Genomic DNA, 17268 nt, shown 5'->3' with positions numbered 1-17268 from the left:
GCGCGGCGGCCGGAGCGGCAGACACTCCACACACTGGCCCCTCCGGGCCGCTAGGGCTTCCCTCCGGGCAGCGTCTCCGGAACCGAGGAACTCGCCTGTCTTGGGCTTGCCTGGGAGAGCCCACCCCGCGGGGCAGACGGAGCAGCCCCCCGTGCTCCCTGGGGACCGCTGTGCCCCACGCCGAGAGAGGCGGGCAAAGGGGACCTGGGCGGGTTGGGGCCGCTGGAGGGACGGCCGGGCCGGAGCGAGGAGTGGATCTTCTGCACAAGTCTTTACAAGTCCTTACAAGTCCAGCCAGAGGTTCGCTTCTGAGAAGCGACGGGCACAAGTCTCGCTGGAACTACAGCACGTCTTCCCGCGGTTCTCACGCGTAGGGACGAATCAGCCCTTAGCAGCGGTTAGACCCGAGGGAGGCTTCGGACAGCACCGTTTCTTTCTTGAAAAGTTATCTTGTCGCTGAAGGCGCCTCCGGAGGCTTGTTAAACTTATCGCGACACGGAAAAAGAAACTGTTTTTGTTTCCTTCCGGGAATCCCGCTCTTTAAGACTGTCAGTTACTGTGTCAGCTTTTGTTTTGTTTTGTTTTGCTCCTTGCCCTTCATTTTCTTCTTGGAGCCTTTCTTAGCTCGCACTCTACGGCAGTTTCTGTTCTCCGGGGCGGGAGGGAACCCGGGCCTCGCGGCGGGGGCGGTGGTCCCTGCTGCCACAGCGCACGCGCCGTGGCGCCAGGACTCGGCCTAGCAGCTTGAGCAGCCGCCGCCGCCTCTTTTGGAGAGTCCCAATCTCAGAAATGCCAGCTCAGAAATGATGGCTAATCCAAGAGATTTAGCCTCCAGAGGGTCAAAGCCTTTGAAAGCCAATGGATTCTTAATTTAGGGGGCCCCGCCGAAGTTCCAGGCACTGTGATAGGAATGTTTATAAAAGTGACCTCAGTCAATTCTCACTGGCACCTGTGCAGTGAGGAAGATGCCCTCATCTCCACTTTATAGATGGTGAAATGGGGTTCAGAAAGTTTAAGTAATTCAACAGCTAGTAAGTGGCAGAGCTGGGATTTAATTTAACCCTAATTCCAAAGCCCAGACAGTTTGTCGATTGCACTCAATTTCCAAACTAAACCAACAGTTGAAAGGAAGAATAACAAGAATGACTGGCTCCATCTTATGATGGGTGGGGGGAATCTTCGTTTCTTCTGAAATAATATGCAATATTTGGGCTCCTTTAGCACCTTCCTTAGATAAAATATAAGATTCAAAATCGAGAAACCATTTACACAACCTCTGACCACACCCTTCTCTTCCTTACCATCAACCACTGCATTGTTGCAGTGTTGTTTGCTTTGAAAATCTCTTAGTTTTGGGGACAGCAATATTGGTACGCGTAGCAAAATTACCAAAGCCCGGAGCTATACTTACTAAATTTTTATACAGTACCGTCTTTACCAGAGGTATATGTTTAAAGCACAAAGGAAACTTTGCTTTTCTGAAAGAATGCATGCACAAGCATACACACACATTCATATATACACATACATTTATATATACATATTATAATACCATAATATAAATTACACATAATTTAAAAATTATATTTGTATATGATATATGACCTAAGAAGTTAAAGTTATTAAATAAAATTTTTAAATGCAGATGAGTCAAAAGAAAAAAGTCTGACATAACCCTATCACCTAGGTAATCATTGTTTCCATTTTGTAGTATACCCTCTGTTTTTCTCCTCTAATGTGACTCTTAAATTTAGTTACACAGAGTTCTGCCTTGCATCCACCACTTGCCCAATATCACACCTCTATTCTTAAAGAAGTTTCCACACTGTCACGTTACCTTGTGTATCTCCAGAAAATGCTTGATTTTATGCTCTTTGCTTCTCTTCCCTTCTTTCTACCCTCTTGGAGTTAGTTTTCTCTCCCCTGGTTTCTGGGTGTCGTTTCCGTGGCACCCACAACAAATAAATTTGACATCTCAAAGTAATTCACAAATATCTGAAGGAGACAGAAAAAGACTCAAACTTACTTTAGAAATTTGTGTGAGAAATAACTGGGCACTGCTTCTTTTTTTTTTTTTTTTATAGCACATGTTTTGTACTTTTTGGATCTATGGTCAAGCAACTACTAGACAGCCAGTTTATCCTCCTCCATTTCTTGAAGCAGTTGTCTCAAAATTATGATGAGGAAAAGAAGAGGGCATTAAAAAAAAAAAAACCCAGCAGTGCCTTTGTAAGTAATCACAGAATAATTTTAGGGAGAAAATAAAGAACAGTTGCTTAATTTATAATTTAATTATTTTCCTTAAACCAACCTAGGAAACATAAAATAGATTGCAATCTATTTTTACTTATTTTCATTTTTAAAGGATTATAGATATATCACAAAGGACTTGAAAATTTTTATAAATAAATAAAATTATGAAATGTAATTTAAAACATTAACAACCAGAATGGAAAAACACAAATTTATTAATGATGACAAGGTTGGTAGGCAAAAATGAAATTGATATATGAGACCTTCAGGGCCCCCAATACAAGCTACAACAAGATGAATGAAGTCTTCTATTTTCCATCCTTAAAATAGTTACCACTCTTAGTGAGTTTAATTTAGAAAAAGAAATTTTATTTCTTGCATTGAGTTTAGAGGCAGGGAAAGGTGAACAAGTTAGAGGCAAAGAGGACCCAAGATTTGGTTGTTGTTTCTGAGTAAATATCTTTGGAACACTAGCCAAGTAATTTCCTTCTAAATAGTTCTTATAGTGGAAGTGCCAGTATTTTAAAAAAAAATCTCTCTGAGGGCTACTAGAATGTTTTAGGGTACCCAGATTGCTGTAGCACAACTGCCAGTTGGAGAGAATAACTCTTTTCTAAGAATGATCAAAAACCTGAATAAGGAAATCCCCCACTTGAAAACCCCTAGTGAGTTAAATACCTCTTTGTAAATTATCTTGAGTCCGAAAGTCCCTTAATGAGCACATGTTTTATAATAGGTACTAAAGACTATTTACTTATGGTAAAAAAATAATCAAAGAGACTAATTTAAAACTTGATGCACAAAATAAAAAGCAAATTAAACCAAATTTAGGACAGTGACTTTATTTCTTTCTTTTATAAACAGACAAATCGATCATATAATGTAAAACAAAAAGTAAGTCTTGAAAAAAGTGAAATCTCATTGTTTCACCACTTAATTATAAGCATTTTTTATTTTACTTATATCCTCCTAGCCTTGTCTACACATACATGTAATTGCATATTTATTCAGTGCTATTTATAGTCTGCTTTTTGTCACTTCATATATACATGAATCTTTTTCTATCTCTACATAATTTTCCTATAATTTGGGGGAGATGCATTATAGAGAGTACATTTATTAAAGGAACTTGGATTACTATAATCCTTAATATTTTATTTATTATTTATAATTTATTATTATAAAGGAAACATTTCTTAAATATACTGGGATATATGTATATATTATTACAAATAACTTATAGATATTAAAAACATATATATGTCTTATTACTAAAAAATTATTGTAGAACCATTATAAGTGCCTTACGAAAGCTTCCTGGATCCTAGTACACTGTTTTTTCACATGAGCGTCTGTATGGATTTAGGCCCGATTTCGAAAATTGGGCCTATACTGCCCCATACAGTATATATGTATGTATGTATGATATTATTTTTGCTACGTATGTGCATCTATTCACAAAAGTGGGAAAACAGCATTTAACTACTTAAGTTCTTTTCATTTTCTAGAAGACCCCGGCTTTAAAAGAAAAATAAAGTGTCTAGCTTTTTATATAGTTAGATTCCTAACACCAATTAAGTATCTTCGATTCAGTCTTAAACAAGAACAAATCACTCAGTCTACATGCCTACCTTATTTTCTTTGAAGTGAGAGTATGACTAGTAAAACACAAATTAGAAAGAAATTAATCGTCGTAAGATTGGTAACTTCACCTTCCTCAAAAGACATAAACTAGGTCTCGCCTTTGATCACAGGTCCCTTCTTGATTTGGAATGAACTTTTGTGTAACTGAAGAGGAATTTTCACTCAAAAGGCTGATCAGCGATTTGTTCTTCTATAGATATGCTTGCTGCATAGGCCTTACTCGAAATTAAAGACTCATCTTCTCTTGCTTGTTCTGTTTAAGCAACAAATCTAACTGCCTGTACCTCTTAGCAACTCCAGCGCTTTGTAACTCTTTGGAACTGAGCAACCCATAGCAACTCCAGTGCTTGTAACCGTCTGAGGACAAATTAACCAATCAGCCCATGCCAAAAAAGTTCTATATAAGCAATGATGCAACTGAGCTGGGGTCCAGATCTTCAGAGTGCTAGCTCCTCTGGGACCTGTGGCATAATAAACCTACATCTGATTCTTGCAACTTTTCTGCAACATAACCAACCCACTCCCATCTATGGGAATTTAGAAACAGCAGTCATAGCTATATTGGACTGATGGAACGAGTGCCACTAAGTGGGGATGATAGTGACTTTAGTATGAAGTTATGCATTTTGAGCAAGGCAGCCTTGTAAATTAGCAAATCCTACTACAAATCAGTTGGCAGATGCAGTCAGCCTGGCAAGCAAGTAAGACAACTACAGGTTTTGTTAATCCATGAACTGAGACAAATTTGCAAAATTACAATAAAGTTGGCACTGGATTCATTAATGACAGGCTGTCCCTTGGTCAAGTTCGGCGGCATTATAAAGTCTCTCACCTCTGTGTTCTGGGAGGTCATGAAAATATAAGGTGTGAGAAACATCAATACTTTATATTTTGAGGACAAAGATCTTAGAGAGAGAGGGAGGAGCAAGGAGGGAGAGACAGAATGAGATAGAGAATAAACTTAGAGGAAGTGGGTTAAAACTCTTGCCCCTTGCTTTTAGCCAACCTCACAAAAGTTTCTTTAATCCTAGTAGACTTTTTTCATATGAGTGTATGGGTTTAGGTCTAACTTTGAAAACTGAGCCTACGCTACCCCAAACTGTGCTTTGTTTACCCTGCATAGTATTGATACATACTGTGTGTGTGTGTGTAAGTATGTATGTATGTTTGTGTATGTATTTTTAATACTAGTTGCTACCATTTAAGTGTTGGAGGACATGATTCCTACTCCCCCGAAGCAAATGGCTGCCCCTTTCTTCCAGGTGTACCTCTCCATTTAGACGAGCCCCTCTTACTCTTAGTTTTCTGTTTTACCTGAATGCTTTACTACTGTGTTACCATCGTAGCTCCTGTGAACGGGAAGACTCTAGGGCTCAGGTTCAGGATTTGGTAGGCCTCCCGTCATCCATTTCCTCCACCACAGATGACTTCTTTTCAAGCTTGTTTTTGGAAAGGTCATTATTTCTCCATGAAAAAATAAAATTCTAAATCGGCAAGTGTAGAACACAGATGCTGTTAGTTTGTGAAGCTCTCATCTTCTCACATGTAAATGTGGTAGCTTGCTAACCACCTTTTGCTTCCTCTAGCCAGTTATTCTTCAACTGTGGTGAGCATCAAAATAACTGGGGCACTTGTTTAAAGAGAATGACAAGGAGAGCCTCATTCTCAGGGATCCTGATTCTTTTGGTCTGTGGTGGGTCCTAAGCCTTTTTTTTTTAATGCATCACTACTCGATTCTGCTATCTGTCAAGGCTTTGAGACTAGTTTTCAAATGCTCACACGAAACTCAAAATCTAATCCCAGATGGAATTTTCATTTTCCCTCATTTTATTTTATTTATTGCTTGATCAGTGAGGGGCTTAAAGTCACTCACTCCTCTGACCTCAGCTATCTCTCTCCTGGTCTTCCCAGAAACTGACCTTAAGAAAAAAAGAAGACATTACTGGGATAAAATTACTTTGTGTTTTTCTTTACACGTTTTGAAAAAATAAGAATGAATAAAATCTTCACTTACATTTTTCACGTAGAATATTTTATTTATTGTCATTTCCATTTTCCAATAATAGGCCTGCTTCAAAAATGTCATTACTATTTTCTTATTTTTTTACACAAATATATTAGAGAGGCATTATATAATGGGAAATGGTGAATTATTAATGGTTTTTAGAATTTCTTTTTCCTCGAGGGTTGATAAGTAACTAAAAGTCTAAAAAGCAAATGAGCGGAATTCATCAGTTGAGCTTCTTGTCTTGCTCTATTCGTGTTCTTGGCAGCAGAGGACAGTAGGATTTCAATTCACCTGTAAGGCTGGGAAAAAGCAGTTCAGGTTCCTATCAGCCCTTGATGATTCTGGTTCTAAGAATGATTTGAAATTTCTTGTCTGTTTAGCTCAGTGATAGTGCAAGATGAAAAATCCTTGTGCTTAGCTGAGTGAACCCAAGCCCATGAGTACCACTGACACTCTTCAAATCTAGAATCTGAGGAGGTCTTCACATTGTGTCTGTGACCCAATTTCCTCTTCTTTCTTATAGAGACACTATCATACTGAATTGAGGCGCACCCTATGGACCTCATTTTTCCTGAGTTACCTCATTAAAGACCTTATCTCTAAATATGGTGACATTTTAGGGGACTAAGGATTGGATTTCAACCTAAGAATTTGAGTTAGCAGTATGCCAGACCAGACACTATACCAGTTTGGAGCTTCCTCTATCAGACAAGGAGCTTGGGTTGGGACATCTCTAAAACTTTGTCTGCTCTAAAATTGTGAATATAATGAGATACCAAATTTCAGGTTATATGTCAAAGACCCTAGAAATTAGCTGGAGACTGCTGGTGTCAACACAGTAAAAAAATCTTTTTCACTTTCTGTTTCTACCTTTCTGCCAAGTGCCCCCATTGCCTTCTGTTACCTCTTAACAGAATTCTGAAAGAGGATTTGCATGGCGGGGTGTGGGGGGATTCTTTTACTTAGAACTCCATAATCCATCTATTCTCATCAACCTGTTTGAAGTTCAGAGCAAGGGGTTAAAATGTCTGCATTCGATTTCAGATATCTAATGTTTAAATCACTCTATAAACATGCATTTTTAATGACTATTTAATTAAGTATTTTATTTTATTACACTTTTATATTGGGATAAATATTATACTTATATTATAAGGTACAATTTTAAAAACAGTGTGTCAAATTTCAAAATAACATTCCTGATCTTTAAAAACAAACTGTCCAGAACTTATACATATAAATGAATGTCTTTCCCCTCTATGGGTGACTAAACAATCAATACAGTAGTTCCCGTGTTTCTCAGTTTTAGTTACCGCAGTCGACCCCCAGTCCGAAAATATTAAATGTAAGATTCTAGAAATAAGTTTTAAATACATAAGTTTTAAATTGAATGCCATTCTGAGCAGTGTAATGAAATCTTGTCCCATTTCACTTCATCTCACCCAGGACATAAATCACCCCTTTGTCCAGCATTCCTATGTTGTATATGCTACCTTCCTGTTAGTCACTTGGTCGCTGTCTTGGTTATCAGATAGACTATTGTGGTATTTCAGTGCGCATTAAAGTAACCATAATTTTATTTAACATTGGCTAAAGGCACATGCCTCCATCATTCATCTCACTTCATCTCATCACACAGGCATTGTATCATCTCACACCATCACAAGAAGAAGGGGGATACTGTACAATAAAATATTTTGAGAGACCACATTCACATGACTTTTAGTATAGTATATTGCTATAATTGTTCGATTTTAGTTTTATTATTAATCTCTTCCTGTGCCCAATTTATAAATTTAACTTTAGCATATGTGTGTATGTATAGGAAAAAGCATAGATTATATAAGTTTTGGTACTATTTGCAGTTTCAGACATCTACTGAGGGTCTTGGAACATAGCCCCCTTGGACAAGGAGGGGGACCACTGTACTGCATTTTTAGATTTTTTTTTTTAGTCAGTGTGTTAGCCACACAAGGAAGTCAGCCCATGCACTCTCCAGAGTGCATTATTCTGAGAAATATATCTATTTATTCATAGTTCAGCAATAGCACAATGAGATGCTAAATTATGAGATAACTTTTTCTTTGTCTTTGTGTTTACCATCTCATTGACAGCCCAGCAACTCAAGTATTGCATTCTCACCATGAGAATCTATCAGAGTATGCTGCATAAGGCATACTTTTCTGGTAAGTGTACCTTAAGAAAATAAACCAAGTTTAATCAGAGAGACTACTGCAAACTGTAGTTACCAGTTTGTAGTAATGTATAACCAAGCTTTCAATTTCATAAATTAAAATAAATTCCTTTATTGGAACTTAATGGCACATCTCTTCGTCTGATTTTACTTCAAAAATAAAAGAAAATTTTCTTCATCAAACAACTCTGCCATTATGTGTGGTGATATAGTTCGTCTCAGTTGACCAAACGGAGATAAAACAACACTGATAACACTAGTTTAAAGAAATATATCCAATTAAAAATAAATGTTTATGATGTTTGATTTAGTAAAATTATAGGACTAGTATAGAGACCTAGAACAGCAACAGATAGAAAATTTATGTGAAAGATTAAATGCTAATAATTCAAAGATTTAGAATATTTTCCACCTATTGTTATCCAGATTTTCTAATCTTTTTGACAAAGATTAGCACAAATTATAAATCAATAAAGATATTTAGGCTTAACACAATTTTGCTATCTCTAAAGTTTGCTACTTTTTGATTTTTTTTATTATACAGCTAACACATGTCCATTATAGAAACAAGATGAATTAAGCAAAAAATAAAAATAAATGTCATGCATATTCTCGCCAACTAGAAATAAATGTTACCATTTTATTGTGTTAAAAATAATCCTTGCTGAAACATTTTTCTTGAAATGTTCTTCTTTTATTCCCCTTCTTTCTATTTTCTTAATCTCTAATCTTCCAGCACTGAACTGTCTGGATCGCCATAATGCTGATCAACAGAGCATTTTTCTGCAATATCTGAGCACAATGATTGAATTGAATAAACTTCCTTCTGGACTTTAATTAGAAGTAAAACATTCTTCACCATGATTACTGTAGAGCTTGTAGTCATCTTGAACTTTTGTAGTCAGTTTGGAATCTGTACTCTGTATTGAAAAATCTCGCTGTATTGAAAAATCCAGACATCCGTCTACTCATTCTTGCCATCTGAAGGGCTGACATTTTTCACTGCCCCATGCCTTCCCCCCACCTTATACTTTTGAAAATTCTTTTCCTGCTTGTTTTGAATTTCACTAAAACAGAAAAAAATGGTAATTTTTTTTTTTTTTTTTACTTCCTTTTCAAATCCTAGCTCATCTTCTCGGGGCCAATCGCTTCACTGATTTTTTGTAATAATCCTAAATGGGAGTCTCAATTTTTTAAAGTAGTTTGTTTAATTCAGTCCCTGAGATGTTACTCTATTTGTAACTGTCATGTTAGACCTCGAGTGTGTACAATTCCCAGGAAGGTGTGGGAGAGCTTGTTAAACTGGGGTGGTGGGCATGTGAGGGATGTCATCAATTTCTGGGTCTGGCCACACCTGCTTCATTTCTTCTGTTTAGTAAGCTGTTTGGCTATGAAAAGAGATCCATCGCTGTTGCAGAGAATTAATGAATAGCCAATTGTTTTCTCATTTTCTTATTGTCTGATATAAGGGACAAACTCTCATGTAGCCCTGTTTCTGAGTGTTTCAAAGGGAGCAAATACAAAGATTCTAGTGTAGGAGGACTTCCAGTTCCTAATTATTTGTGCATTTCAGATTCCTACCCCAGCAAGAGACTACACTCACAGTGAGAACCATGGCTGTTCCCGGACACTCAGCGCCCGGATGGGTCGGAGGGAAGTTTTGCTTCTTCTCAAGCTGCAGACCAGGGCTGGGAAGTTCCACCTTCTTGCCAGCCAGAAACGCAGCCTTGGGGGTCCTGGTACAGTTTTCTCCGACTAGAGGGCTTGGGGCTGGCTTCTGGTCCTCAGAATTCCTACCAGATTCCCCACCCCTACCCCCAGCATGAATTTGATTTGAAGGTTCATTGTATAACTAACACTCAGGCTTTTTGCCAACCATTGTCTAGAAACAAATTGAATTTTTTGTGTGTGCCTAAATGTAGGAAAAGTAATTAGGAAAAAATAATTTATGGACCCCAAATAGAACTCAGATTTGGGTCAGAGGTTCCAATTCCTCCCATAGCCACTCCTAATTGTGGACTATTGGACAAGTCAGTTCATGTACTCTGTGCTCAGTTTCTTCAGCTATGAAATAAAACAGTAATAATTCTCATGCACTGGTTTATTGAAACTACCATGAATGTGAATGAACTTTGTAAAAGGCCAAGCAAATGACGGGAGGGAATAAGTCAATGACCCTGTAGAAACTGGCACTCTTACTTAAAATTTTCATAAATGATTCAGAAGGAGAGACAAAAGCAAATTTTCTGATTTGCAAAACTCAAGGAGTCATTTAAAAATCTGTCTCAAAGCTGAACAGATACTCATGACCCCTTTCTGCTTTGACATTCCAGGATTCTAAGAGTTTGAAGCATCTATGGCCATGGTTGGCCTTATGATCCCACTATGACTGTGGCATCATAGTTAAACTGTTAATTACCTGTGTGGTTCAGGAGACATTAATCTTAATCTTTATTTATCTTAATAGCAAGCTGCTAATGACGTTTTTGCTGAGGACCACAGGTACGTCCCCACCATGGCCAAGCCAAGTTTTTCTCGGTGTGGCCCGCCTAGAAAGCCCTTCCCAGACGTTTATCTACACAGCTTATGCGTGCAGTTCCATTAGGTCGCTGCCCAAATAACCTCTTCAATAGCTTTCCCAGACCAGTCTTTCAAAAACAGCACTTACCCACCCTTGAACTCTCCAAGACCACAAGCTTGCCTTATTTCTTTAAATAGCACATATCCCTCTCTGACATACTGCATATTTCTTTCTTTATTCATCATCTCCTCTGATGTGATGCTTAATTTTATGTGTTGATGTGACTGGACCATGCTGGCCACATATTTGTTTAAACGTTATTCTGGATGTTTCTGTGAAAGTGGTTTTTTGTTTGTCTTTTGTTTGTTTATTTGTTTACATGAAATTAATATTGAAATTGGTAGACTTGAGTGAAACAGATTACCCTCCATAATGTAATCTGTTACATTATTATGATTAGATGGGTGGGCCTCATCTAATCAGTTAAAAGCATTAAAGGCATTAATAGAACAACCGAGGAAGGAATTTCTTCTTCCCTTAAGGAAGAAGGAATTCAGCCTCCAGACTGCCTTTGGACTTGAACTGCAATTTTTCCCTAACTCCCCAACCTGCTGGTCTACCCCATTGGATTGTTGGACTTTCTAAGCCTCCACGATAGCATAAGCCAATTTCTTAAAATCTCTCTCTCTCTCTCTCTCGCTCTCGTTCTCTCTCTCTCTCTCTCTCTCATTCTCTCTCTCTATGAGTGCGTGCACACACATACACACACACATACACACATACACACACCCTATTGTTCCTATTTCTCTGTAGAACTCTGATTAATACTTTTCACTTACATATAAACTCTATGAGAACAAAGTCATTATATGTTCATGGCTCTGTTTCAATGCACCTGGTACGTAGTAGGTAGTCAACAAAGTATTTGTCCAATTAATTAATTGTAATGAAATAGCTAATATTATTACCAGCAGAATAGATCTTTGAGGTTTCTCATACTTTTTAATCTTTATTATGATGCAGATTCAAAATTATTTTTATTCCTCCTTTTTTCCCCATTTGGTTATCATTTGATGTAGTTTATTCATGTTTTAGAGCTTTGATATAACCTATTTTCTGGCCTTTTCAGAAGCTTTTCTGAAAAAAACTTTTTTGAGCATTCAGATCATTTAGTTCTTTGTGGGTTTCCTGCTTTCTCACAGTCAAAATGTCCCCATTTCTGTTTGGAAAGTTTGGGTTAAATCTTTGCATACTGCCATCTTGAGTTAATGCAAAATTTTTAAAAAATACAAGCTGTATGAAGCACTACTTACATCTCATCATGTTATAGTCACGACGTGCTCTTCAGAGCCATCTTTCTTTTTTATTCTTGACATAGTTCTTTGATGCTGAAGTCAATAAGAAATGTTTCCAGAAATTCAACTTTGTGAAGCAGATGAGAGCAAATACATGAGACTGGTGCTGGTATCTGTGTTTCATGGCCAAGATATTCACGTCTCTTCACTTTTCTACTCCAGGTTTCACATTTCTCAAATTCCAAATGTATTTTAGACAGTAGATTTTGATTTCCAATCAAAAACTTCAGAACTAAAGCAAAATGAATTAAAAAGTACATTTCTTTTAGACAGCTCCAGAAAGCTAGATATATGCACAGTTTTTCAGAAATAGCACTAATGTAACAATCTCTAAATGTAAAATGTGCTACTCCTCTGAGCACTTGATCATTTAAACCAGGGATTGTGGGCCTGCCCAGAAATACAAATCTTTATGACTATATGGTTTCAAATTTTGGGGGTAGATACCCAGAAGAGAGATTGCTGGGACATATAGTAGTTCTATTCTTAATTTTTTGAGAAACCTCCTTACTGTTTTCGATAGTGGTTGTACCAATTTACATTCTCACCAGCACTTAAGAAGTTTTGCTTTTCTCCACATCTCCTCCTATGCTTGTTATCACTTGTCTTGTTGATAATAGCCATTCTAACAAGTACGATGTAGTATCTCATTGTGGTTTTGATTTGCATTTTCCTTGTAGCTAGTGAAGTTAAGCACCTTTTCATATGTCTGTTGGCCATCTGTATGTCTTCCTTGGAAAAATGTCTGTTCGGATCCTCTGCCCATTTTTAATTGGATTATTTGTTTTTTGTCGTTGTTAAGTTATATGAGTTCTTTATATATTTTGAATATCAGCCCCTTAAAGGAGATATCATTTGCAAATATCTTCTCCCATTCAGTTGGTTGCTTTTTTGTTTTGTTGATGAGTAAAGCATTTTTAAATACATTCATCCCAGGAGGAAAAACGGATAACCACATCTTCATCCCTTCTTCCTTGGGAGTCAAATGGTATCCCCCAACCTGAAGGGGTTACAGGCTTGGATGACAAAGGGAGAAAGGCTACAATGGGAGAGATGGGGACTCCTGTGTCAGTGATTTAAACATGTAGAACATTGAGTTCTCCTGACTCAGAATATGTCCATATCATTACTACACTATATAGCACACAAAAATATATGCCATGAAAATGATAAAAAATGACTTTTAGAAAAAAAAATCCTCAGAACTAATAGTTTAAAATTTTCTGATGCTTGGCAATAGAATTTGCATATTCCACGTAAGATGAGAGATTGAGTTTATGTTTAGAGAGACAAAAAATAAATACTAGGAAACCCAAGAAAAGAATCAACTGGAAATTACACCCAAATGCTTCCAAACATTTTTGAGGGCTAATTTTTCTGAGGAACTCTAGTCTATAACTGACTAAAATAAATTTGATACAATGTCACTCATACTTTGTGCTTTTATCTCCAGAAGTAAGGAGCCAAAAATAAGTTAAAGATTGGTTCTCTATTAAATGAAATTCATTTTTTCTGAATAAAGGTGAAGAAAATCTGATTGTATTTGTTGTATGATTGGATAACCAGGAAGGATTCATCAAAACTGTTGATTCTCTGACTCTGTATAAAAAGAGAAGAAATAAAACCTGCTGCCATTTTGAAATTTCATGTTTTTTCCTACTCTACTATGTTGCCCCTCACTGGAACTTTATTATAATAATAATAATACCACTTACTGGACATTTATTTATGATGAGCCAAGAATTGTGCTAAGACCTTTTCGTGCGTTATTCCATTCAGTTATCACAACAAACTCGTGAAGAAGAGATTATTTCTACTTTTTGATAAAGAAAGGAAGACTCAAAATTTGAGTGACTTTATCTGCACTGCTAGGGTAGTAAGTGGGAGCCAGTGCTCACCTTTGAGCCTGGAGCCCTGGCTCCTTCTGATCATCTAGGGTATTCAGGCTGTCATTCAACTGGTCTCCCTTTTTAGAGATGAATTGGCAGGAGGATAGAGCCTCACATTGATTTTTGCCTTTGCACCATGGCAAATACAGCCATTTGGGGGAACTTATCCTTGTGTACCAAGTTGCTTAGTTCAGAAGTCAATATAATTCTCTTCATACTTTTCTTTTGCAGATAGTTATCTTTATTGCTGGACCATTATCTAAAGGTGGTAATACCCAAGTGACCAGTATCAACTCTGAGGTGTTGGAATCAAGTCATAACATTACTGAACGGGAGTCTGGGTGCCCGAAAGGCCTACATCGTGATGGTAAATTCTGCTGTCACCTATGTCCTCCTGGTATGTTAAGCAAAACACTCAGCAATTAGAGTGAAAATCTGGGTGAGGAATAGCATATAGTAACAATAAAGTAATAACAATGTAAATGTTTTTTGGTTCTCCTGAGTAATAGCATTACTGAGAAAAAAGCCAACAACTATGAAATTATTTTTTCAAGACCACTTTAATTCATCTTTATCACACTTGTTTGATGTGGGTATAAATAAATATAATTTATAAATGATATGTACGAAATAAGAAGAATTATCTATTTAGTTCTATTCCTTAGTAGCAAAAGAAGACTCATTTGTGGATATTAAAGTTTATCACATCAGAACTGATTAGACCATCATAATAATTGTGGCACTCTGAAAGCAAGTCTCAGTACTTCTCAATCAGAAGCACTGAAGCCTGCAAAATACATTTGCATTTTGCAGCTTAATACCTAGCTGAGCTAGAAAAGCAACAGATAAAAACCAACAGTTTTTTAAATCAGTATTTTGAAATGCAAACCAGTTTCAGATCGGAAATCCTTCATATTGGAAGCTAAGCAAAATGTGATTGTGCAAGCTTTTTTTTCAACATGAAGTAAGGTAACTACTGCTTCATATAGATATGAATCTCCTTCTGCTGCATTGTGAAGTAAGACAGGACGATAAAGAAAAACAGCTCATGGGTTTATGCAATAGATTATTAGAACTACAAGGGATTGTAGTCGGGTTTCATGGGTGGCCTCCCAGGCTTCCGGCACTTGAGCTGCTAAACAGGCATGGATCCTGTTTATAAAAAGAGTCTATCAGTCTCCCTTGGACTTCTGTCCAGGTGTTAATAACCACTATGGAAAATCTCCCTTATAACCCAACCTTTTTGTACTTAAGCCCATTTATACTTATGCTTCTCCAATTAGGAATGAAGAATGGCTCTCTGGCTTTTCATAACTTGCTAAACACAGTCAATTTGTCCTGTGAATTCATATCTTTACTCATATTAATAAAACCTAAAATGTAAATTAAAACAAAGATAATATGCTTTGCATATCAAACTGTCAAGGATTTTTGTCTGTTTCTTTTTTTGTTTTGCTTTGTTTTACATTCATTTAAGGAGCGATCTCAGCCCTTGTGAGTTCATATACCACTATTTCTTTTTAAGAAAAAAATTGGAGGTAAACGGGGGAACAAAATTTAAATCATTTCTTCAATTAAAAGAATAAATTTAAAAAAGAAAAATAAAAGAAATTTGGATATGTGGGCCAAAAACTTGAAAATGTTTTTACCTACTGATAAAGTGATTGATTTATAGGAAAATGTCTTGAGAAAATAATCAAAATAAAGGAAAATACTGTACACTTGACATTTCATTATGATAGCCAATAATGTAGAATTAAATAAATTTTTGAGTACTCAAAGGCTGACATATTATGTTCAATCAAAGTCTTATTTTCTAATATATTTCTGATATAATCATCAATGTTCCCTTAAGGAATTTCTAACTGATCTGCTGGCCGAATTAACTGATTCTCTCTATTCCATCTCTAAAATATCCTGGATGGCACCCAACATGTGCTGAAAACTTCCCAATTTTGTCTCCTCTTGTTGAATTTTAGGCTTATCAGTATTCAAATTGCTTCCAAATCTGTTTATGCTTATTGATATTGTGATAGAAATATATGATTTAATTAAATATTATATAATCCATAGTATATAGATACAGAGAAAAGACAGATTTTATTTCTGTGAAAATTAGTTTGAATGCTTTGGAGAATTTCAATAAAGATGAGTTGCTAAATTGAGTTGATGAATTAGGTGAAGACAAAATTCATGGAAAAATCATAAATATTTTGATAGATTTTCATATATATTATTAGTGTCTAAGTTTTCTTTCCATCAAAAAGAAAGGAAGGAAGGGAGGAAGGGATGAAGAGAGGGAGAGAAGGAGAGAGGGAGGGAGGGAAGAAAGAGAGAGAGAGAAAGGAAGAAAGAAGAAGGAAGTGAGAAAGAATTTGAAATTTTAATAACTTGGTTCTACATCACAAGATTGACTATAATTATGTAGCTATATTGTATAAATGAAAATGGTTACAGTATTTTTTCAGTAATTCCCTGAGTGAACTGACATTTTTGATTAACTGATTAAATAAGTCCTTGCCATATCACCATATCCAATAAAGATATGTATACATATCTTTATACATATATATACACACATATATTCATATATATATGTATACATACATATATGTACACACACATGCATACCTAGATGTTACATATACATATACTCTCATGTATATATGTATATACTGTTATGCATAGGAGTGCACCAAAATAATAACAATGAATAGCTCAGGGTAATTGACATGTAGGCACTATTTATGCTTTCCTGCCTTTTCCAAATTTTCTACAATGAACATATGTACTGTTATACTCAGAAAAAAATGTATTTTAAAATCTTATTTTTGTGTAAACAACTCATTTTTATATTTTGACGAATTCAGGTTCTGTACATTGGAGGAAGGAGCGAATCTGTGATTTATCGTATCCCTGTCATGCCATGGGCATTGTGCTAGGCACATTCTATAAGGCAGTTCATTAAAGAGGCCAATTTATTTAGAAACTAGCGTATCACTGGCAAGCAAATAAAATTGTACTTTGGCTTGGTTTTCTTTTAAGAATCACATGTTTAAATTAATTTGATTATATAATCAATATTTTGTTTTATTAAAAAGAAGGCTATGAGGTTATTAAGAAAGTCACGTACCTAGGAAAAACAGCATATATTATTTTTGCTGTACATGCCAGTGGGGCAGATTAGACTTTGCCTTTTCTTCTTAATTAATTGTACCATTAGCAATTACAGTCACTCGTCATACTTTTCTCTTAGATTTTTCTTCATATTTTGTCTCTTTCTTCTTCATTCTCTGTCCCCTTACCCTAACCCTGCTTTCCCCATAGCACTTATCACTAGTTGACATTATATGTTTATTTGTATGTTTCCTGCTTCTACCTGGAGGATATGAAGTCCTTGGAGA

The 17268-nt window shown here is 36.3% G+C and overlaps 1 protein-coding gene across 5 annotated transcripts in view; it reads left to right on the top strand.

The window, feature by feature from the left end:
• The window catches only part of FAS (Fas cell surface death receptor), a 25902-nt gene that overhangs the window by 947 nt on the left and 7687 nt on the right, over positions 1-17268 (top strand). For 3 of the 5 annotated variants that reach the window (XM_025042336.1, XM_025042333.1, XM_025042334.1), the window contains exons 2-3: positions 9673-9838; positions 14096-14261. In XM_025042336.1, coding sequence (XP_024898104.1) covers positions 9713-9838; positions 14096-14261 — 292 coding nt within the window. In that variant the 5' untranslated portion in view covers positions 9673-9712. The remainder of the gene's footprint in view (positions 1-9672; positions 9839-14095; positions 14262-17268) is intronic. The other 2 variants (XM_025042335.1, XM_006925968.3) reach the window with 2 other exon arrangements.

This window comes from Pteropus alecto, unplaced genomic scaffold (genome assembly GCF_000325575.1).
Source record: "Pteropus alecto unplaced genomic scaffold, ASM32557v1 scaffold88, whole genome shotgun sequence".
Lineage (NCBI taxonomy): Eukaryota > Metazoa > Chordata > Mammalia > Chiroptera > Pteropodidae > Pteropus > Pteropus alecto.
Note: the sequence above shows the minus strand (reverse complement) of the source record. Positions and strands in the feature narration are given on the sequence as shown.